The following is a 24,284-nucleotide window of genomic DNA, read 5'->3' as shown; positions in this document are numbered from 1 at the left end:
TATGTCAAAGGTTAAAGATAAGAGAATTGGGGCACCCGGGTGGCTTAGTCGATTGAGCATCCGCCTTCAGCTCAGGTCATGATCTCAGGGTCCTGGGATCGAGCCCTGCATCGGGTTCCCTGTTCAGCAGAGAGTCTACTTCTCCCTCTGCCCCTCTCCCTGCTTGTGCTCTCTCTCTCTCTCTCTCTCATACAAATAAAATCTTTATAAAAAAAGATAAAGAGAATTTTTAAAGCAGCTAGAGGGAAGCAAAAAGTTACCTATAAAGGAAACCCTATCAAGTTCTCAGCTGATTTTTCAGCAGAAATTTTGCAGGCCAGAAGGGATTGTCATGATATATTCAAATTGTAGAAAGGAAAAGCGAATACCCAAGAATATTCTACCTGGCAAGGTTACCACTCAGAATTAAATAAGAGATAGTTTCCCAGACAAACAAAAGTTAAAGGAGTTCATCATCACTAAATGAGCCTTATAAGAAAGGTTAAAGGAACTCTTGTTAAGTGGAAAAGAAAAGGCCATAACTAGAAGTAACATTTTAAAAGAAAAAATGTCACTGGTAAAAGCAAACATAGTAAAGGTAGGGAATCAACCAATTCTAAAGCTACTATGGAGATTATGACAAAAGTAATAAAATCAAGTATATTTATAATAAAGAAATATAAAAATAAAAAATGTAAAATATGTCAGAAATATAAAATGTGGAGGGGTGCCTTGTCAGTTAAGTGTCTGACTCTTGGTTTCAGCTCAGGTTGTGATCTCATGGGTGGTGAGATTGAGCCCTGTGTCGGGCTTCACGCTCAGTGGGGAGTCTGCTTGAAGATTCTCTCCCTCTGCCCCTCTCCCCATTTGAGCGCACATTCTCGCTCTTAAATAAATCTTAAAAAAAAAAAAAGGAATATAAAATATGGAGGGGATGAGTTAAAATGTAATGGTTTTAGAATGTGTCTGAAGTTAAGTGACCACCAACTTAAAATAAACTGCTATATATATGTAAGGTGTTATATATGTACCAAAAACCAAAAGCCCGTAAGAGATACACAAAAAATAAAGAGAAAGGAATCTAAACAAAACATTAGAGAAAGTCATCAAATCACAAGAGAGCAAGAGAAGGAACAGAAAAGAGCTACAAAAACAATAAAAAAATTAACAAAATGGTAGTAAGTACATACCTATCAATAATTAGTTTGAATGTAAATGGACTAAGTGCTATAATCAAAACACACAGGTGGCAGAATGGATAAAAAAAATAAGACCCATCTAGTATTCTGCTTACAAGAAACTTCAGACTTAAAGACACATACAGAGTAAAAGTGAAGGGATGGAAAAAGTCCATGCAAATGGAAGCAAAAAAAAAAAAAAAAAAAGCTGGGGTAGCAACATTTTTATCAGACAAAATAGACTTTAAAACAAAGACTGTATGTAACAAGAGGACAAAGAGGGGCATCCTATGATGATAAAGGGATCAATCCAGTTAAGAGGATATAACAATTCTAAGTATTTATGCACCCATCTCAGGAGCACCTAAATATATAAAGCAAATATTAACAAAAAGAAAGGAAGAAACTGATCATACTACAATAATAGCAGGGGATTTTAACACCATACTTACATCAATGGATAGATCATCCAGACAGAAAATAAACAAGGGAAACAGTGGCTTTGAAGGACATATTAGACCACACTGATCTAACAGACATATACAATACATTCTGTCTCAAAACAGCAGAGCATACATTCTTTTCAAGTGTACATGAAACCTTCTCCAGGACAGATCACATGTTAGGCCACAAAACAAGTCTCAATACATTTAAGAAATCATATCAAGCATCTTTTCCAACCACAACAGTATGAAACTAGAAATCAATTATAAGAAAAACTCTGGAAAGAATACAAACACAAAGAGCTACTAAACAACAAATGGGTCAACCAAGAAATCAAAGAGGAAATTAAAAAATACATGGAAACAAATGAACATGAAAGCACAATGGTCCAAATCTTTGGGATGCAGCAAAAACAGTTCTGAGAGGGAAGTCTACAGAGATATAGGCCTACCTCAAGAAACAAGAAAAATCTCAAATAAAAATACCTAACCTTATACCTAAATAAACTAGAAAAAGAACAAAGCCCCAAACTAGCAGAAGGAAGGAAATAAAAAAAAGTAGAGCAGAAATAAATGAAATAGTAAAAGAACAATAAAAAAGATCAATGAAATCAAGAGCTGCTTCTTTGAAGAGATGAACAAAACTGATAAACCCTTAACCAGACTCATCAAGAAAACATGAGTGGACTCAAATAAACAGAATCAGAAATGAAGAAGAAATAACAACTGACACCACAGAAATACAAAAGATTATAGATTATGAAAAATTATATGCCAACAAATTGGACATCCTAGGAGAAATGGATAAATTCTTTGAAACATACAATCTTCTAAGACTCAATCAGAAGAAAAGAAAATCTTAACAGTTTAATTACAGGCATACTTTGTTTTACTGCACTTTGCTTTATGCACTTCACAGATATCTAAAGGTTTTGGCAACCCTGATTTAAGCAAGTCTATTAGTGCTACTCCTCCAACAGCATTTGCTCATTTCATGTCTCTGTGTCACATTTTGGTAATTCTCACAATATTTCAAACATTTTATTATTACTTTATGTCATAGTGATTTGTGATCAATGATCTTTGATGTTACTATTTTAATTTTTTTCCAGTGCCATGAACCATACCCACATAATTTAATAAATGTTGCATATGTTATGACTGCTCCATGGACCAGCTGTCCCCCAGTCCCAGTCTCTCTCCCTCTCCTTGGGCCTCTCTATTCCCCAAGACACAATATTGAAATTAGGCCAATGAATATAACACTGCAATGGCCTCTTAAGCGTTCAAGTGAAAGGAAGAGTCACACATCTATCATTTTATTTTTTTTTTAGAGATTTTATTTATTTATTTGACAGAGCGCGAGTACAAGCAGGGGAAGTGGCAGGCAGAGGGAGGGAAGCAGGCTTCCCGCTGAGCAGGGAGTCCGATGTGGGGCTCGATCCCAGGACCCTGGGATCATGACCTGAGCCGAAGGCAGACGCTTAACCAACCAGGCATCCCTATTTAAAGACTTTTTTTTTTAAATTTTAGAGAGACAGTGTTGGGGGGAGGGGCAGGGGAGAGGGGAGAGATAATCTCAAGCAGACTTCGTCCTGAGCATGGAGCCCGACGTGGGGCTTGATCTCACAACCGTGAGATCATGACCTCAGCCAAAATCAAGAGTTGGATGCTTAACTGACTGAGCCACCCAAGCGTTCTGACATCTATCACTTTAAATCAAAAGCTAAAAACAATTAAGCTTAATGAGGAAGGTATGTCAAAAGCTGAGCTAGGTGAAAAGCTAGGCCTTATGTGTCAAACAGCCAAACTGAAAATGAAAAGAAATTCTTGAAAAAATTTTTAAGTGTTATTCCAGTGAACACACAAATAATAAGAAAATGAAACAGACTTACTACTTATACGAGAAAGTTTTAGTGGACTGATTAGAAGACCAAATCAACCACAACATTCCCACAAACCGAAGCCTAATCCAGAGTAAGGCCCTAACTTTCTTCAACTCTATGAAGGCTGAGAGAGGTGAGGAAGCTGGAAAAAAAAAAAAATGATGCTGGCAAAGGTTGGGTCATGAGATTTAAGGAAAGTAGCTGTCTCCATAACAAAAAAGTTCAAGGTGAAGCAGCACGTAATGATGTAAAAGCTGCAGCAAGTTGTCTAGAAGATCTAGCTAAGATAATTAATATAGATGAAACAGCCTTAGATTGGACAAGATGCCATCTGTGACTTTCATAGCTGGAGAGGAGAAGCCAATACCTGGCTTCAAGGCTTCAGAAGACAGGCTGACTCTCTTGTTAGGGGTCAATGCAGCTCGTGACTTTCAGTTGAAGCCAATGCTCATTGACCATTCCAAAAATCCTAAGGCTCTTAAGAATGATGCTACATCTAACTCTGCCTGTGCTCTATCAATGGAACAACAAAGCCTGGATGACAGCACATCTGTTTACAACATAGTTTACTGAATATTTTAAGCACACATTGAGACCTACTCCTCAGGAAAAAGACTCCTTTTAAAATATTCCTGCTCATTGACAGTGTACCTGGTAACCCAAGAGTTCTGATTGAAAACATTAATGTTTTTGTGCCTGTTTTTTGTTTTGTTTTGTTTTCATGTCTGTTAACACAACACCCATTCTGCAGCCCACTGATCAAGAAGTCATGATAACTTTCAAGTTTTATTACTTAAATTCATTTTGTGAGGCTAGAACTGCTTAGTGATTCCTACAACGGATGGAGGCAAGGTCAACTGAAAACCTTCTGGAAAGGATACACCGTTCTACATCAAGTTAAGAACATTAGTGATTCCTAGAAAGATGTCAAAATTTCAACATTAACAGGACTTTGGAAGAAATTGATTCCAGGCCTCATGGATGACTTTGAGGAGTTTGAGACTGAAGTGGTGGAAATAGCAAGAGAACTAGAATGACAAGTAGAGCCTGAAGATATGACTAAATTGCTGCTATCTCACAAAAAAACTTGCACGGATGAACAGTTGCTTCTTTTGGAGGAGTAAAGAATGTGGTTTCTTGAAATGGAATCTACTGGAAGAAGCTGTGAAGACTGTTGAAATGACAACAAAGGATTTAGAATATAACATAAACTTAGTTTGATAAAGGAGTGGCAGGGTTTGAGAGGATGGACTCCAATTCTGAAAGTTTTTTTTTTTTTTTTTTAAGATTTTATTTATTTATTTGACAGAGACAGACACAGTGAGAGAGGGAACACAAGCAGTGGGAGTGAGAGAGGGAGAAGCAGTCTTCCTGCGGAGCATGGAGCCCGATGTGGGGCTCAATCCCAGGACCCTGGGATCATGACCTGAGCTGAAAGCAGATGCTTAACGACTGAGCCACCCAGGCGCCCCCCTGAAAGACATTTTATTTATTTTTATTAAATATTTATTTGACAGAGAGACACACAGAGAGAGAAGGAACACAAGCAGGGGGAGTGGGAGAGGGAGAAGCAGGGTCCCCGCCAAGCAGGGAGCCCGATGCGGAGCTCGATCCCAGGACCCTGGGATCATGACTTGAGCCAAAGGCAGACACTTAATGACTGAGCCACCCAGGCGCCCCGAAAGAAGTTTTATTATGGGGAAAATGCTATCAAATAATACTGCATACTACAAAGGAATCATTCATGAAAGAAAGAGTTAACAGATACAGCGAACTTCACTGTTGCCTTATTTTAAGAAATTGCCACAGCTACCCCAAACTTTAGCAACCACCCTTTATCAATCAATAGCCATCAAGACAGGCAAGACCCTCCACCAGCAAAAAGATTACATCTTGCTGAAATCTCAAATGACTATTTTTAGCAGTATTTTCAATTAAGATATGTACATTATTTTTTTAGTCATAATGCTATTGTACACTTAATAGACTACAACACAGTGTAAAGATAACTTTTATATGCACCAGAAAACCAAAAAATTCACTGGACTTGCTTTATCATGATATCTGCTTTATTGTGGTGGCCTGGAAAGAAACCCACAATATCTCTGTTGTATACCTGTACTAGCAATGAAATTGAATCAGTAATCAAAAACTCCCATCAACCCAAAGTCCAGGAACAGATGTGACTTCTACCAAAGAAGAGTTAATACCTATTCTTCTCAAACTATTGCAAGAAATCAAAGAGGAAGAAATACTGCCAAATTCGTTGTACAAGCTCAGCATTACCCTCATACCAACAGCAGACAAAAACACTACAAAAAAGAACATTACTGGCCAACATCCCTGATGAACTGAGATGTAAGAATCTTCAACAAAATATTAGCAAGCTGAATTCAACAATACATTAATAAAAGGATCCTGCACCACAATCAAGAGGGATTTATTCCAGGGATACAAGGATGGTTCAATATTTGCAAATCAACGGGTCGCCTAGGTGGTTCAGTTGTTAAGCGTCTGCCTTCGGCTCAGGTCATGATTCCAGAGTCCCGGGATCAAGCCCTGCATCGGGGTCCCTGCTCGGCGGGAGGCCCACTTCTCCCTCTCCCACTCCCCCTGCTTGTGTTCCCTCTCTCGCTGTGTCTCTCTCTGTCAAATAAATAAATAAATAAAATCTTAAAAAAAAAAAAATTTGCAAATCAATTAACAAAATGAAGGATAAAACCCATATGAGCGTCTCAGTAGATGCAGAAGAAGCATTTGACAAAATACATCATCCTTTTATGCTAAAAACTCAACAAACTGGGTATATAGCGAACACACCTTAACATAATAAGGAAGTACATGACAAACCCACACCTAACATCACACTCAATAGTGAAATGCTGAAATATTTTCCTCAAGATAAGAATGAGAAGGATGCCTACACTTTCTACTTTTGTTCAACATAGCACCGGAAGTCCTAGCCACAACAATCAGTTAGGAAAAGGAAAGAGAAGGCATCCAAATTGGTAAGGAAGAAGTGAAACTGGTACTATCTATAGATCACAAGACACTATATGTAGAAAACCCTACACTGCACCAGAAAACCTATTAGAACTAATAAATGAATTCAGTAAGGTTGCAGGATACAAAATCAATATACAGAAATTTGTTCTGTTTCTACACACTAATAATGAACCATAACAAAGAGAAGAAACTATTCTATTTCCTGCTGCATCAAAAAGATTAAAATACTTATGAATAAATTTAACCACGAGGTAAAAAACCTGTACTCTAAAAACTTTTAAGACACTGATGAAAGAAATTGAAGATGAGATAAATACAAAGATATACCATGCTTGTGGAGTGGAAGAATTAATATTGTTAAAACATCAATGCTACCCAAAGCAATCTACAGATTTAATGCAATATCTATCTAAATAACAATACCATTTTCCACAAAACTATAAAAAAGCTCCTAAAATGTGTATGGAACCACAAAAGATCCCCAATAGCCAAAGCAATTCTGAGAAAGAAGAACAAAGCTGGAGGTGTTGCAATTCCAGATTTCAAGATACACTACAAATCTATAGTAATCAAAACAGTATGGTACTGGTACTAAAACACATGATCAGTAGAACAGTATAGAGAACCCAGAAATAAACCCACAGTTAAATGGTCAATTAATCTATGAGAAAGGAGGCAAGAATATACAATGGGGACAAGACAGTCAATAAATGGTGTTGGGAAGACTAAACAGCAACATGCAAAAGAATGAAATTGGACCACACTTTCTTATATCTATTCGAAAATAAACTCAAAATGTATTAAAGACCAAGACGTAAGACCTGAAGCCATAGAAGTAAAAGAAAAAATAGGTAGTAAATTCTTGGACACTGATTCTAGCAATATTTTTTGGATCTGTCTCCTCAGCCAAGGGCAACAAAAGCAAAAATAAAACAAATGGGACTCATTTACACACTAAAAAGCTTTTGCACAGTGAAGGAAACCATCAACAAAATGAAAAGGTATCCTACGGAATGGTAGTACATATTTACAAAAGACATATTTGATAATGGGTTAATATCCAAAATATGTAACAAACTCATACAACTTAACACCAAAAAACCCAAACAATCTGATTTAATAACGGGCAGAGGACCCAAATAGACATTTTTCCAAAGAAGTCATACAGTAGCCAAGAGACACATGAAAAGATGCTCAACATTACTAATCATCAGGGAAATGCAAATTAAAACCACAATGAGGTTATCACAAAAAAAAAATTTTATTTTTTTGAGAGCGAGCAAGCACGTGGTGGGGAGGGTGGGAAGGGAGAGACAAACTTAAGTAGAGTACATGCTGAGCGTGGAGCCCAATGGGGGGCTTGATCCCACAACCCTGAGGATCACAACCTGAGCCAAAACCAAGAGTCAGAGGCTCAACCAACTGAGCCATCCAGGTGCTCCCAAGTATCACTTTACACCTGTCAGAATGGGTAAAATAAAAAAGAGCAGAAATAGCAAGTGTTGGTGAGGATGTGATGAAAAAGAAATCTGGTACACCACTGGTGGGAATGTAAATTGGTGCAGCCGCTAGAGAAAACAGTATGGAAATTCCTCAAAAAATGAAGAACAGAACCGTATGATCTAGCAATTCCACTTCTGATAATTCCATTCATCTGAAGAAAATGAAAACACTAATTCAAAAAGATATATGCACCCCATGTTAATTAAAAGTATTTACAAAGCTAAGATATGGAAACAACTTGTGTTCATCAAGAGATGAACAGATAAAGAACATGTGGCATATATATGGTGATACAGTACTCATCCATAAAAAAGAATAAAATCTTACCACTTGCAGTACATGGGTGGACCTAAAGGGTATTATGCTAAGTGAAATAAGTCAGAGAAAGACAGATACTGTATGATTTCACTAATATGTGTAATCTAAAAAGACAAACAAAACAAAACCGAAACAGACTGATAAATAAAGAGAACAAACTGGTGGTTGCCCAGGGGGAAGGGTTTTGAGGAGGTTGGATGAAATAGGTGAAGGGGATTAAGAAGTACAAACTTAAAGAGTTAAGAAGTAAGTCACAGGGATGTAAAGTATAGCATAGAAAATACAGTCAATAATATCTTAATAACTTTGATGACAGATGGTATCTAGACTTATGGTGATGATTTCACAATGTATATAAATGTCTAATTACTATGTTGTACATCTGAAACTAATATCATACTGTGTGGCAATAAAACTTCAATAATAACAAAAGTAACAATAACAAAAACCATGCATGTTATTTACATATCAAATTCTAAGGAAATGGAACAAGAGTATTATTTTGAAAGCAAAATATTGATATCACGTATCTATCATCTTTAAGCCAAACTATTTGGGAAAATACTACGGGTTAAATTATATACAAGAAAACCCTGGGGGCGCCTGGGTGGCTCAGTCGTTAAGCATCTGCCTTCGGCTCAGGTCATGATCCCAGGGTCCTGGGATCAAGCCCCCCACATCGGGCTCCCTGCTCAGCGGGAAGCCTGCTTCTCCCTCTCCCACTCCCCCTGCTTGTGTTCCCTCTTTTGCTGTGTCTCTGTCAAATAAATAAATAAAATCTTAAAATTAAAAAAAAAAAAAAGAAAACCCTGAAAATGTTCACATCTACTGTGGTAATACAATCTTTTACTGGTACTGCCTGCAGTAAATGCCTGCCAGCTGGCTTTGAAATCTTTTGAATTATCTACTCTAATACTGCTGTGGCAACAGGACTGAATTATAATGAAAAATTTGTATAGCCAAAAGGAACCAAAACATATAAGTTCTCTTCACTGGTATTTTTCTTTATAAAATATAAAAGGTTATATATAAAACTTCATTTGTATACTATGCATTTAATATAATATTAAAAAAAAGAGAAACAATACAGTTAAAAGAAATCAAGAACATACCTGTGGAACATTCTTTATAACAGGCACTGGCTGAATAATGGGTAAAACATCAGATTTAGAAGCAGCAATTGGCTCAGCTGGAGTTGATATGTTCAGTGGTGCCATTCTCTCATCTTGATCATTTATCAATTCTATATTTTCACTTACTTCTACAGAAGGAGGTGGCATCTGGGCAGTAGGTTTAGAAGGAACTGATTCTTCCAGTGAAGGATAAGTAAAATCCACTAAAATCCCCAAAAGAATAATATTTTTTCAAAGAACAGCAAACCCCATAAATAGTACTTACATATCTCATGCATGTTATATGTAATAGTTAAATGTAAAGTAAATGAGGTGACAACCACAACAATCTTAAAGAATTAACTTAACTTCCAGGCTGTGGACACCTTGTATTTTTTATGCCTGAAAACAAACTGCTATCCAATAGGACAAGTACACACACAACCAAGAACATTACCCTGAGAACATAAATAATTTAAAGTTTATTTTACCAAAGCAATTTTAAACAAAAATTTTCACATACATACATGAGATAGACACCTCTTCATTCTTGCCTCGTGGGGGTGGAGTGACTTTAGCATTTGTAGTATACTGAGGATAACAAAGGAGCCAGTTTTCATAGCCTCCTTCTAAAACCAAAGGCTCATTGCGCAGGACAGTTTTACTTTCCCACTATAAAATAAGGAAATAGTATTTTTAATATGGCGGCAGTCTCTTCACAGTTAAAAACACAAAAAACTGAATTTGAATTTTAAAACTGCTCTCTTAAAGATTCATCTTTGAAATGATAAAAATTGAGAGCTGAATTCAAAATTCAGCATTGAATGAAAGAAATGGATAGATCAGGTTTTTAAAACCACACAAGTAATCCATGATCTTAGAAGAAAGTTATGAAAAAAAGTTCATATACAATAAAAATCATCCATAATCTAACCACCCAGAGATACCACTTTAACATTTTAGGGTTTAGTCTTAGAGTTTTCTATGCAGACGTATATTTTTTAAATTTTATTTTTACGAAACAGTGAAACTTCTATGCTGCTGCTTTTCTCTTTTATGAACATCTTTTATTAACAGTTATATCACCATTTGTAATGACCAGATAATATTCTATTTTATACACACAGACACCACCCCCAAACTGAATCAATCATTGGAATACATTATGGTTATTTTCCCCATTTAATTATAAACAATGCTGAGATAAACACTGAAGATCCTTATATATGCACACACCCAATCAACTCCATTAGGGAAAATCCCCAGAAGTGGTGTTGCTGAGCCAAGGCACATGAACATTTTAAGGCTTTTGATATACATTCCTAATCTTTAAATGATCTTTAAAAATATATGTCCATATATTTTTATAGGGTAATTTACTAGAACTAGAACTGCTGGATTGAAAGTTTGGTAGATGCTGCCAAATTGCCCTTCAAAAGGACAATACCAATTTATATATTTGCCAATACTGTATGAGAATGCCTATTATAAATCTTTATAATTTTTACCAAACTGGTAGACATAAAATGGTATCATGTTTTAATTAGCTTTTATTAGTGAAGCTGCACATCTTTTAGTATATTTATTAACCACTGATATTCTAGGACATAACTAATCTCCCTTGTCCATTTTTCGGTAGAGTTTGCTATTTTCTTAGTAAATAGTGAAGGTACTCTGAATATTAAGAAAAATAACTCTTTGTCATATATGTTACAATTATTTTTCCTGATTGACTTTTACTTTACTTTACTCATAGGATTTTTAACACAAATATATAGATCTTCCTTTACAGTGTCTTGATTTAGGATCAAGATAATAAAAAACACCCACAAATGGTTTTTCCTAGTATTTTCTGTTTCAATCAATATATTTATGTCATTGACCCATTTGGAATATACTGTGATCTAAGAAGTAAGGTAGGGGTCCCCCTTCTTTACTTAGTGGCTAGCCAGCTGTCCCCAAACCATTCATTTCAATGCATCTTTTCCACACTGATTTATGTCATCTTTACCTTATGAAACCTTTACCTTTATGAAACTGCCACTTTTGTAGGTCAAAACTAGTTGATTATTAACAGTTTCATATATCAATCTATACTTGGGTGTATTTCTAGATTCCCTGTTTTAAAGCATGAATTGTTTTAAGGCTTTAAGATTGCCCTCCTGAAGAGTAATGCTCCATCAACTGACCTTCCTACCAGCACATTAAGTTTAATCTTACCAGCATTCAGTGCTATCAGTTTAATAATTTAACAAATTAAACTGGGCGTTATTTTTACCTTTGTTAATTTAATCAACAAAATGGCATTCACTATTTCAATTTGCATTTCTACTAGTAAAGATGACCATTTTTATGTTCTGTCACTTATTCAGGTCTGTGTCCACTACTTATTTTACTATTTTATCTTAAATAATTTTATTTGCAAAAGCTCTTCATATTTTAGGTGTCCTAAACTACAGTTGACTGTTGAACAACATGGGTCTGAACTGCGCAGGTCTACTTACACACTTTTTTTTTTCTTTTGAGTTGACAGCAAAAGCCACGGGCATTTATTTACAACTGCCCACGCTAGTCTCCATGGAAACAAATCGAAAGTGACTGGTGCAGAGGTAGTGCCTGCTGTCCACTGAGTACCTGGGGAAACCTCCCAAGGCTGTCAGCAGCCCTCAGCAATCCCCAGCAGCCCCGAAATGGACAGGGCTATAGGTCACCGTGTGCCAACAGAGTGGTTAGGTTGAAAGCCCTAGGCTGGCAGGCAGGAGGCTGCGCTGAAGTGGAGGAATGCACCCAGAGGGCAGCACAGTGCTGCCCAGGAAGCCCGGCATCCCTGACACTCCCCTCTCCCGGCCCTCGTCTTCCTTGGGTTTAGGACCCTCCCTGGCCAGGGGCAGATCACTCGCCAAGGTGGTTCCTGGAGGCCAGAACACACATGTGCGGCTGCAGTTGCCAACAGCCCCAGGCTGGTGGTACACCTCTAGGCAGACGGGGCAGCTGTACTGTGCTCCAGGGTGCCGTTGCTACTTGCAGGCCTACCCAGCAGTTGCCACTGCTGAGCGGAGGCCACCAGGCTGCGGAACATTGCCATTCCAGGGCCAGATCCACTGTTGCCACCAACCTTGTCCTGACACTACCCATCCGCCTATATGGGCAGATAAATATATGCACAATAGATATACGTACAGTACTATAAATGTAGTTTCTCTTAAGATTTTAATAACATTTTCTTTTCTCTAGCTTACTTTACTGTAAGAATACAATGCATAATACATATACAAAATACGTGTTAATCGACTATTTATGTTATCAGTAAGGCTTCTGGCCAACAGTAGGCTATTAGTAGTAAAACTTGGGAGAAGTCAAAAGTTGTGGCAGGGTGTTGGCACCCCTAATCCCTGCCTTGTTCAAAGGCCAACTGTACTACCATATTTGTTGCAAATATTTTCCTGTTTGTCTCCTACATTCTAATCTTCCGGTATTTTTTCACACTTAAAAGTTTTATTTTATCAAGTCAACCCATCTTTTTCTCCTTAGGGACTTCTTCTTTGCTTTTATGTTTTCATAGTCTAATTCTTTTTTTTTTTTCATAGTCTAATTCTTAAAACAAAAAATAATGCTTTTTTCAGACAATTTATGATGTTCCTGGAAATTCTAATCCTACTTTATATAGATCAGTTTATTATTAGTTGGTGATTTAAAACTAGTCTTTTGGGTCTGAATTAAAAAAAAAAAAAATCTACAACCAAAGCTGATGGATCTTCTTATCCTTAAGATAAACAGCTAGTCAATATACCTTTCTAACAACCAAATAAGGCTTACAATTACAATAAACAAGGAAACTTGCTAACCTTGAAAAGTGCATCTTTCAGACTCCGTAGAGTTGTTCCAAGTTGTAAATCTTTTGTAGAACTAAACCAGTCAAGAAGTACCACATATTCCACATTCCCCCTCTTCTTCCATGTGTCTTTAGAATCATCTGGGAGTTTTGCTTCAATCCAACTAGCAGTGACTCTGAAATGTTAATGGGCAAAGGTAGACAAGAGGTCCTAATATACTAATATAAGTCACTGAATTTTCTTTTAGTCTGTATCACACCATAGCAAACTTTAACATTTCTTTCTAAGGTCAAACTGTGTATCAGGATATTAAATATCCTAAAATGTTTAACAACTTCACCTCTGCATAACATTGGAATATATTTTAGTAATCATTAGAAACTAAAAGACATAGACTCAATTCTGACCCTTCACAAAAAAGGGGGCCATCTGAGCATCTCTCTCAGCCATATGTAAATAACTGGGGGGATCACTTAAGTAACATTATTTATACTTCAGTTCTTGTATACCTATATAATTAATAGCTAAATACGAAAATGTTTATTTAACAAACACACATTTACTATGTGCCAGGTACTATTCTAAATGCTTTGTTCTCATACAATCTCACTGAATCCTTGCTACAAATCCTATGAAGTAGACATTACTATCCCCATTTTATAAATGGAGAAACTGAGGCACAAAGATGTTAAGTAACCTGCCCAAGGTTACAGCTGCTAAGTCAAGTCAAATTCAAACTCAGGCAATCTGGTTCATGTCCATGCTCTTAGTTGCTTTGCAGTGCTGCCTCTTATCATCAACTGTGAATAATATCAACTCTATATTAAAGCATGTTGTTCATGTTCTCTTTTGCTCACATAAAAGTTAAAAGTTCATACCTAAAGTCTTGAGAATCGGCCTGCAGCATGGCCCCTCCCCCCCAATCCTATTGTATCAACTCCTCATCACTAACTACTTACCCCCTTACTCCACTCCTCGCCAGCCACTGGCTTCCTTGTAGTTCCTGGTTATCGAAGCATTCTCCTGCCTAAGGGCCTCTGCTCCTGCTGCCCTTCTGTCTGGAACCCTTTCCCGCAGATAACTGCATCACTCATTTCCCTTATCCCCTCAAGATCTGCTCAGTAGTAACTTTGCTGCGAAGCTTTCCTGGATTAAAATTTTAATACCTACCCCAGTGTACACACTTGACACACCGATGTCCACAGCACTTACTAGCAGCAGGCATACATCTCAAGTTTCACTGTCTGTTTCACTACCCCACCTCCCTGTTAAACACAAGTTCTGTGAAGCAAAATTTTTGTTCAATAGTTAAGCCCCAGAACTTAGACCATAGCAATCCAGCCCACAGTAAACTAATGCTCAGTAAATATCTGCTGAATGACTGAATGAATAATATAGTAGAATAATACAGACTTGCTCCTCCAGGTAAGGATCTCCATATTATTCCTAGCAAAGCACCTTAGCATTTTAATATTTAAGTGATGATACTGGCAAGGCAGGACTGGTGCACTTTTATTCACAAGTAAGACAAAATGGTTTGGATTACTTAAAAGAAAAAAACCCTCGTTCCTATATAATAATACTGGTTACTATATCTTCTAGGAAAATAAAGAAAAAGAGAAGAAATATAAAATATTGTCTCATAATATTCTCACCTGATACACAGTGATTGGAAGGATGTTTGGTCAACAAAGAATGAAAAATACTGAAATGTCATATTCTTAAGGACTATTTCTGACTCTAGGGATATATCTGCCTAAATACTCTTTGTCTAAAAATTCAAGATCAGTATTCTATAAAAAACACTTTAGGAAATAATAGTATCAACCAGTATTTCCTAAATTTCAGTCTTTCATGTATCATCTTTACAAGCTGCTTCAATTTTGCTCTACCTTGCCTATTATTTAATATTTTAACTTAATTATTTAATCACTTAATTGAAAGTGATCCTTTACTTAAACTTAACACGAAAATGTATATTCCTATATACATGGAAAAACAGCATCATATCTAATATAAAGGACGATCATAAAAATAAGATCGATCAGGAAATTATGTTATATTCACACAATAGTCAGCATACAGCAATAAGGATAAATGAACCACAACTATACACAATAATATAGATGACTTTCACAAACACAAAGTTTTGGTTTTGTTTTTTTTAAGATTTTATTTATTTATTTGACAGAGAGAGAGAGAGAGAGAGAGAGAGAGAATGAGTATAAGAAGGGGGAGTGGCAGGCAGAGGGAGAGGGAGAAGCAGGCTCCCAGCTGAGCAGGGAGCCCAACACGGGGCTCGATCCCAGGACCCTGGGATCATGACCTGAGCCGAAGGCAGATGCTTAACTGACTGAGCCACGCAGGCGCCCTCACAAACACAAAGTTGAGTTTAAGAAGCCAGACATAAAAGACTACAGATTGTATATTTCCTTTTATATAAAATACAAAAACAGACAAAAATACATCTGTTCTGTTATAAGCTGGTGGTTCCCTTTGGTGGGTGGGGATATGGGTAGTACCTAACAGAGGGCATATGAAAGGCTTCTGGAGGGGCAAGGAAGAGAGTCAGCTACAAGTGGGAAGTAGAAGTTAGGAGTGGAGATGGTACCCAGAGCCAAACACTGTTTGTCAGGGGCACCTGCGTGGCTCAGTCGTTAAGCGTCTGCCTTTGGCTCAGGTCATGATCCCAGAGTCCTGGGATCGAGCCCTGCATCGGGGGTCCCTGCTCAGCAGGAAGCCTGCTTCTCCCTCTCCCTCTCCCCCTGCTTGTGTTCCCTCTCTCACTGTGTCTCTATCAAATAAATAAATAAAATCTTAAAAAAAAAATTAAATAAATTTAAAAAAAAGAAACGCTTCTGGAGTGATGGTAATATTCTATTTCTGGTCCAGATGTTAGTTAAATGGGTGTGTTCAGTTTTTGAAAATTCACTGGGCTAAATACTTAGGAGTACTTTCATTTGTAGACTATACTGTATTAAAATGTTAAAAAAGACAATGAAGGAATATAGTAATCATCATCAGCTAGCTGCAGATACTGTTACCTATGAAAAGTTCTGAGGCCTGCTCTCTAAGAAAGGAGATTAGCAAATATTAAAAAGGAATGCTAACACCAAACTGAGACTTCTTATAATTACTTCTGAAAGACTGAAACAAAAATTAAAGGGGAATAATTTTCTTGGCAATGCAGTTCACTGTTCTTTAATTTTCAACCTAAACTCATCATGAGTTTCACAGTAGTCAAATTTCTCTTATTTTGGGAAACCCTTAAGCTCAATAAAAACCACCAGCTTTCTGTTACTACAGATTAGACCATCCAAAGATTAATTACAATTTTGTCTTTTCAAATCCTGGGAATATATTCACACTTACTTGATTAGACTAAGCACTCCAGTCTCACTTTTAAACAGCATATTTACAAAGCGCCCTATTCTTCAAGTCAAACATTTGTCAAGCATCAACAATGTGCCAAAAACTATACAAATTTTATTACCTAATTTAAAAAGTATATCTTTTCAATGTTAAGTTAGACCTTAAAATGGGCCATAGATTTTAGCTAATCCAATCCCATAAACTAAGACCCAGAGAGGTTATATAATTTATATAACACTCAAAACAGTAAAAATATCTCTGGATATGGAGTTTTAGCTCTGTCGCTATTATGACAGTTTTTAATATGTGATAGATCCATGCAAGTAAGTTTAAATTATTTTATAGATTAAAGCCTAATCAAAAAAGAAAAACTTTTTAGTAAGTCCTTACTAGTGCCAGCCACTGTGCTAAGTGTGTGTGTATAAAATTTATCACTTAAACATCTCAAAACTTCTGAAATAGGTAGTTTTACTATCCCTATTTTACAGACGGAAACATGGGCTTAGACAGGTGAGGTCAATGGCCAAAAGTAGAGTAGCTGATAAGAGACAGTTATGATCTGAATATAGTCTGACTTTAGAGTCTATCTGCTTACTGAATCATTCGGCTATACTGCCTTTTCCCACCCCCCCGCCCCCCAAAAAGTGTTTGTGTACTCTTTTACCACATATAATAGCATGGGGTATTTCAAAATAAAAAACGATTAGTTCACAATTTTAGTCAATTTGGTGCATATGCTTCACAAGCTCACAAATAGAAAATAATAGGAGAAACTAGTCAACAAAAAGCTCAGGAGAGAAGGCACACAAAGGCAGCTTCATTTCTTTTCTAATAAGATTACACATGCCACCAATAGGAGAAAATTGCCAAACCAGAATGTTCTTTACACCATCCTTCAGAGAAAGAGTAAAGTTTGCCATTAAGGAGCAACAGGAGGAGAAAAACCTACTTTATCATATGTAGCTTGGATGCTAAGTAATAATATTTACTACTATCCACAGTTAAGCATTTTATCTAAATACACAATGACTCACCCTGGACTGATGGCTTCTTCAGGAACATTGAGAGAATTTGAAATATGGGAATCCTGATAATCCTGCATTCTTCGAGCATCCATTATAATCAAGCTGATGTTTTCATCCATCATCATTGTGTATAGCTCCTTTGCTGTGACTGTTCCTTGGAATCAAGAGAGACAATATAAGCAACAAGAAACACCTAGTTCTGTTCAGTAAACACAGAACAATCATTTCTTCTTCTAGAAGAGCAAAGTGTACTAGGTATCATATACCTGCTATCCCATCATACTATTTATTACTTTTTAAACTACCATTAAATATAATTTGTGTTTTTGACATTTATCAAGAAACTAGTTCAATGTTGTTTCTGAAGGCTTAAAACACCAAAACTTGCTCTTAAGGGTACAACTACACTGGTGCTGGCTCTATTGCTGGAATAAAATAAAGGAAATTAATATATGTATCTCATGAAAATATTCTTATTCTCTTTTTGATAATTAAATCATTTGACAAATGTCAACCAGAAGAAACATCTATGGTTCAAAAATTCTTTTTTTTTTTTTTAAATTTTATTTATTTTTGAGAGAGAGAGAATGACAGAGAGAGAGAGAATAAGAGGGGTGAGGGTCAGAGAGAGAAGCAGACTCCCTGCTAAGCAGGGAGCTCAATGCAGGACTCGATCCCAGGACTCCAGGATCATGACCTGAGCCAAAGGCAGTCACTTAACCAACTGAGCCACCCAGGTGCCCCTATGGTTCAAAAATTCTTGACAGGTTCTAAATTCTTTTTAAAGTCTCTGATGAGGTCTTATGGGGGCTATTTGAAAAACATTTAGATTTTCAAGTATTCCTAGAGTAATAAACCAAAAGCTTGTTATTTGTAATCTGCATCAGGAGTTGACAAATTATGGCTACCTGTTTTTAGTGGAACATAGCTGAAGAAAAGTGTTTACATATTGTCTATGGCTGTTTTCTAGCTGAGACAGAAAGAATGATAGTATCCCTCACCCCCAAGCCTTAATGTTTACTCTCTAGCCCTTTACTATTTAGCCAAAATAAGTATCTGTTATGTTGCTATCTTCCTCTTCCAGCTACTACCACCTGCAATGGAAGATTAAAAAGCACAACAAGGTCAACTATACTTCAATAACAAAAACTTTAAAAATCAATAAACAAGCAAACAAAGATTTAAAAAAATAAAAAGCTACTACAAGGGAGCTTAAAATGTAAAGAACTATTTCGGCAGTGAGATGTGAGAAGAATGTAGTCACAGTATCTCCTAAGCTAAAATACCCACTGGCTAATAACCATCCTACTTCCCTCTCTAACCATCAGGATCATTTTGACAACAAAATTGTCTAAAAAAGTTGGGAACAAACCACTTAGAAAAGTAACACCCAAGCAGGATGACATACAAAAAACATAGATAAAAACAAATCTTGGAATGAATTAATAACAGCTTTTAGGAAGATATCTTACTATATTGTTTATTATTTTTATTTTTATTTATTTGACAGAGAGAGAGGGAACACAAGCAGGGGGAGTGGGAGAGGGAGAAGCAGGCTTCCCGTGGAGCAGGGAGCCCGATGCGGGGCTCGATCCCAGACCCCAGGATCGTGACCTGAGCCGAAGGCAGATGCTTAACGGCTGAGCCACCCAGGTGCCCCTACTGTTTATTTTTTAAATTGCTGTATGGTAATATTTAATTTTTTTAAAGATTTATTTATTATTCTAGAGCAGGGGAGGGGCAAAGGGAGAGGGAAAGAGAGACTCTCAAGCAGATTCCCCTGCTGAGCATGAGGCCCGATGTAGGGCTTTATCTCATGACCCTGAGATCATGACCTAAGCCAAAATCAAGAGTCAGATGCTCAATTGACTCAACTGACTGGGCCACCTAGGCTCCCCGTTGTACAGTAATATTTTAAATAGAGAATTTATTTTAGTGTTACATACAATTGATATTTAAGTTGAACCTTTCCTGAGAGAGGAAAACTCATGCAACTGTCTGAGTTTTGCTCTTTAGGTCACATATTTGTGACTGGAGTATCAATACCCGCTATGGATAACATCCAAATTACTGGTTTAGATTTTTTTGAGGGAAATGGGGAAGACTTTTAAATAATTAGGTCTACAAACTAGAGTCATAAATCATAATAGCTAATACACATATCCTTTTATAAAGTTCACTTATATAAAGTCACTAAGAGTTTCACATATATTAACTTATTAAATCTTTACAGTAAGTTTATAAAATAGATACTATTAGCCTCACGTTGCAGATGGGGGTTAAGGTAGAGAGGTTAAGTAACATGCTCAAGATCACATGGAAATTCAAAGGAGGAGACAGTATTCAAAATCCAGGCAGTCTGACTTTGGGGAGTTGTGCTCTTAACCGTTATGCTAAACTACAGCTTGAAAAAAAAACCACTGAAAAGTACAAACCGTGGCTTTGATGTTTTTAATTACATATTACCATAAATATTCCCCACGATATATGCAGATTATAAACATGTTTTCAATATAATTGTACAGACTAAGAAAAATGATAAAGCTTACATACAAAATGTATGTAAACATTGTTTGCTTACATACAAACACAATGTAAAATCTGAAGCTTATTCAGATTAAAAGAAGATCTCAATAACAACCTACAAGGACTCCCTATTTCTGTATACACTTACCTTTCTCTGTGGTCTCATTTTTTTCACTCTTTTCACCATTTATCTGTTTCATAGAAAAAAAAAGTTTCAACTTTATAATAGAAGTAAAAATTTTCATAGAAACAGAAAGTTCAACTCTACTACTTCACTGAAACTGAAAGCCTAGAAAATCAAGTGTGTGGAGTACTGGCATTTTATTAAAATACAGATGAAGAGTCATGGCTTCATCAGGTTATCTGGCAGCAGAAAACAGCTAAAATAACTAGCAGCACATCAGAATCATGCAATACTTCCTTGAAATTTCCTTCAGTTAAAGGCTAAATATAATATAAAAGCACAGACTGTTACAGAAATTTAATATTTAATTTAATGACAGAATATTTCTTACAATGAAATAAAAATTCCGGCTATTCCTTTCAGAGTTCAGTAAAAATACAAATTTGTATTTTCTAACCAATACAACATGGGATATTTCTATAAGGTACTAACTCATTTTATAGATGAAAAAGCAATTACCCACTTGGCCTAGTGGTCAATTTTAGCTTCACTAAAATTAAAAAAGAAGTGTATATAATGTGCCTCCTAATACGATACAGTATGAAGTGCACAGGATCCCCTATGAAGCATTCGTGCCAAAAGCAAAAACTGAACCTGAATCCTATTAAGCTTCTAGGTTGAACTTCCAGCCTACAAGAAATATAGAAGACAGAATTATAGATTAAATGCTACAAGGAGGAAACAATCAGATAAGACAGAATGTGGTTGGTTCATTTCACAGACCTGATCTATATTAAAAAGTCAAATGCATGAAATAAAAAAAAAATGAAAGGGGGGACTCAAGCAGAGAGTACTACAGAGACTCAACTTAAGAGACAAACAATCAGAAGACTACAAGTAGACTTTGTCTGAATCCTAATTCAAACAAATCAACTGTAAAATATCATTATGAGACAGTGGGAAAATGTAAATATAGACTGGGTATTAGATTATATCAGGGAATTATTGTTAATTTTGTGAGGTGAAAAAATAACATTGTCATTATAAAGAATATGTCCCCTTCTTTGAGATGCACACTGAAATATTTAGGAGTAAAATGGTATGCCCTCTGGAACTTACTTTGAAATAATCTAGCAAAAGGGGAGAGGTGCAGATACAAAATGTGACAAATGTTAGTTGGTTATTGACACTGGATAAGAGTGTCTAATTACACTTTTTTTCAGTATAAACAGGCTAAACAAAAGTAAAAGTAGTAAAAAGTAGTTGACTCTCCTGCTGGAAAGGCAACAAAATGAAGAGATTTAAAAGTCCCTTTCATATAGTTCTTTGAAGTCTTGTCATTTACCTGTAACAGCCATTTGACCTACAAAAGAACATCCCCCTAAGGCAGTGTTATTTATCTTACATTATGAGTTCCTAAAATCAACAAACCATATTTCTTCACTTCTTTTTACATAGTGCCTAGTACAATGTCACAAGTATTTCAACAACTATTTCTTAATGAAACCGATGATGATTCACATACAAATGATAGCTGAAAGCTACAAAATCCTTAAGAAAAAGTAAAGCAGAAATCTTTCCATGAATTTTGACAGTGCATAAGAAATTATATTTTAGGAAACACACACACAAAAGAAAAGAAAGAAATTATATTTTAGGAAGAGTAGTTTCTCAGGAGGTGAAAGGAATGAGATACAGTGGTAGCTGGCAGGTACAGATTGAGTCACAGATTTGGCAAACAAATGATGTGGCTAGATTACAAGTAGTCACTGAATAAAATGCAACAAAAGAGGAAGAAGAAAGGGAAATGGTCAGAAAGGAAGAAAAAGTGAAGAAGAGAGTATGAGACCCTAGAAACAGATAAGGCTGGGCATCAAATTAGTAGTATACCAAATCTTTTTCAATGTAAATTACATTTATTAGAAAGAAGAGACCTTAAAGAAGATCTATTTCAAGATCTTTATTTGGCAATGAGGAAATGAAGTCCTAGAGGGTGAAGCAAGACTTGACATGGGACCGGAACTCAGCTCAAATGCTCTTTCTACTGCTCTAATCAAGTTGATAGTAATGGCAAAAAACTAATTAATGCACAGAACAGAGTTCTGTAAAGCTCCAAAAGAAACCTGGAATCAAATGAAACTAGAATATTTAATTCAATTTCTAATAAAAACACATTAAATTTTACCCTTGTTGCCTAAAAGTACATTGTAGTGGTAATCTCAACTTGCCTTAAGCAAATCATCTGAAAAAAGAACCAGTCTTTTTACTTCACGAGTATGTTTGAAATACCTTTTGGGTTTTGTCTCTGGAATCCATTACATTTTCCAAGGACCTTTTAGGTGATGTGCCACCATCCTCTCTTCCTGTTTCCTGCCTTTTCTGTTTCTGCAGCTGCTCTTCCTGTCTGTCCTTTTCTTCAAGTTTTTTCTGAACTTCGGCTTCTTCGTATCTAGTTAAGAAGTCAAGATGTCTTTCATTGACATGATCATGAAAAATAAAGAGTTCCAGTTCCATAAAATTAGTACCCTATTGTTGGGTATTTTATGGCAGCATACTTTCTCCCTCCAACTGAAATTTGACTCTGCCAGTGTTCTGTTACAAACCACAACTCATAAATTTGCCCTCTGTAGATTTATTTCAAATTGCCCAAAAATCTTGAAAAGAAACACTATGCTCTCAAGTTAAAGTTGTTTAATGCTCTTTTTGTTCTTTCCCTTCCACTAATTTCAACCTTTAAAAATTCCAAATCTCCTGCAATTTCTTTTTCAAAGGACTTACACTTTTAAAATGAACTCTAAAGACTCATTCACTTATAAAATAGTTCAAAATATAAAAAAGTAAAGACAACAAATAAGTGAGAAAATGGGCTTAATGACCAAAAGATAAAGGAGTATCTTTGGTAAATACAAGTAGGGAAAAACTTCTCTTTCCAAGAGAAACATCAATAAAGGGTAATCCAAAGATTAGGAGAAATTCTGTTCTACTCAGTTGATCAACTGGTGAAAGGAGGAAGAGAATGGTGATTCTAAATTGTACCAACCACCCTAACATATTCCAGCCCCAAAATTAGTAATTTCTGAAAAGGACAGAGGGAATATATTAATTCAAAAAGATAATTTCTAAGTAAAGACTATGATGTATATAACTAGAATAGTTCATTGATCCAACCGTGAAAAATCATTTAGAAAAACAGTTCCCTTTTTATTTTCGTTAAAGAATGACTAATAACTAAAAATTGAAATGTACTGTTTTTAACGTCTAATTACTTTATAAGCCTGGTAAGCCAGTCATGGGGTAAATACTAGAATTAGATCTGTTTTTAAACATTCATAGCTACTGCAAACTAGGCAGCCTATTTCAAAACTAACAGTAAATACTTCATTCCCATAAGACCAGTGTCCAGTAGCACATTACAACCTAGGGCATATGAGGAATTACATTTTTCTGAAGAATCCTGTCAGAGAATTAGAAAAAAATTGAACCTGAGCTCTGATATACTACATCAATGCTTACCTTAAAAATCTATCACTCTAAACATTTTTAGATTTTTAGTAAAAAATATGAATGGTAACACATGAACACAATAAAGGTAATATGGCAAAAGATTCTAATTTTTGTGCTCCAGTTAACATAAGATTTATTTCTAAGAATTGGGATTCATATGCATGGTCAGATATAAATGAACAAGTTCTAAATATTATTTTTATCTTCGAAATTTATGTTCTTTTAAAGATTTTATAATAATATCTGTACCTGAGTTTAAGGCTTTCAGAGAGTCTTTCAGCTTCTTCAATAGCTTTTTTGATGTTTCCAAGTCCAAGTATTGAATGAAAATAGTCCTAAAATTATAAGAAAACCATCCCATACTTTTAGTACTGGCCAGTGTACACAGCACTAATGCTAAAAACGTTAAAATCACGGTGCTATGTAAAGCAAAGATTGGATGAAAACATTATGATGATTGAATGAAGTATTTTTT

The 24,284-nt window shown here is 35.9% G+C and overlaps 1 protein-coding gene across 5 annotated transcripts in view; it reads right to left on the bottom strand.

Moving 5' to 3' along the window:
- The window catches only part of USP8 (ubiquitin specific peptidase 8), a 74,273-nt gene that overhangs the window by 20,925 nt on the left and 29,064 nt on the right, over nucleotides 1-24,284 (bottom strand). For all 5 annotated transcript variants that reach the window (XM_032417166.1, XM_032417169.1, XM_032417168.1 and 2 more), the window contains exons 4-10: nucleotides 24,059-24,144; nucleotides 22,595-22,754; nucleotides 20,330-20,372; nucleotides 17,665-17,809; nucleotides 13,271-13,433; nucleotides 9,953-10,097; nucleotides 9,426-9,649 (exon numbers count right to left, since the gene is read on the bottom strand). In XM_032417166.1, coding sequence (XP_032273057.1) covers nucleotides 9,426-9,649; nucleotides 9,953-10,097; nucleotides 13,271-13,433; nucleotides 17,665-17,809; nucleotides 20,330-20,372; nucleotides 22,595-22,754; nucleotides 24,059-24,144 — 966 coding nt within the window. The remainder of the gene's footprint in view (nucleotides 1-9,425; nucleotides 9,650-9,952; nucleotides 10,098-13,270; nucleotides 13,434-17,664; nucleotides 17,810-20,329; nucleotides 20,373-22,594; nucleotides 22,755-24,058; nucleotides 24,145-24,284) is intronic.

Source organism: Phoca vitulina, unplaced genomic scaffold, assembly GCF_004348235.1.
Source record: "Phoca vitulina isolate PV1807 unplaced genomic scaffold, GSC_HSeal_1.0 scaffold20, whole genome shotgun sequence".
In the NCBI taxonomy this organism is placed as follows: Eukaryota; Metazoa; Chordata; class Mammalia; order Carnivora; family Phocidae; genus Phoca; species Phoca vitulina.
The sequence above is the reverse complement of the archived record's forward strand: the minus strand, read 5'-3'. Positions and strand labels throughout refer to the sequence as shown.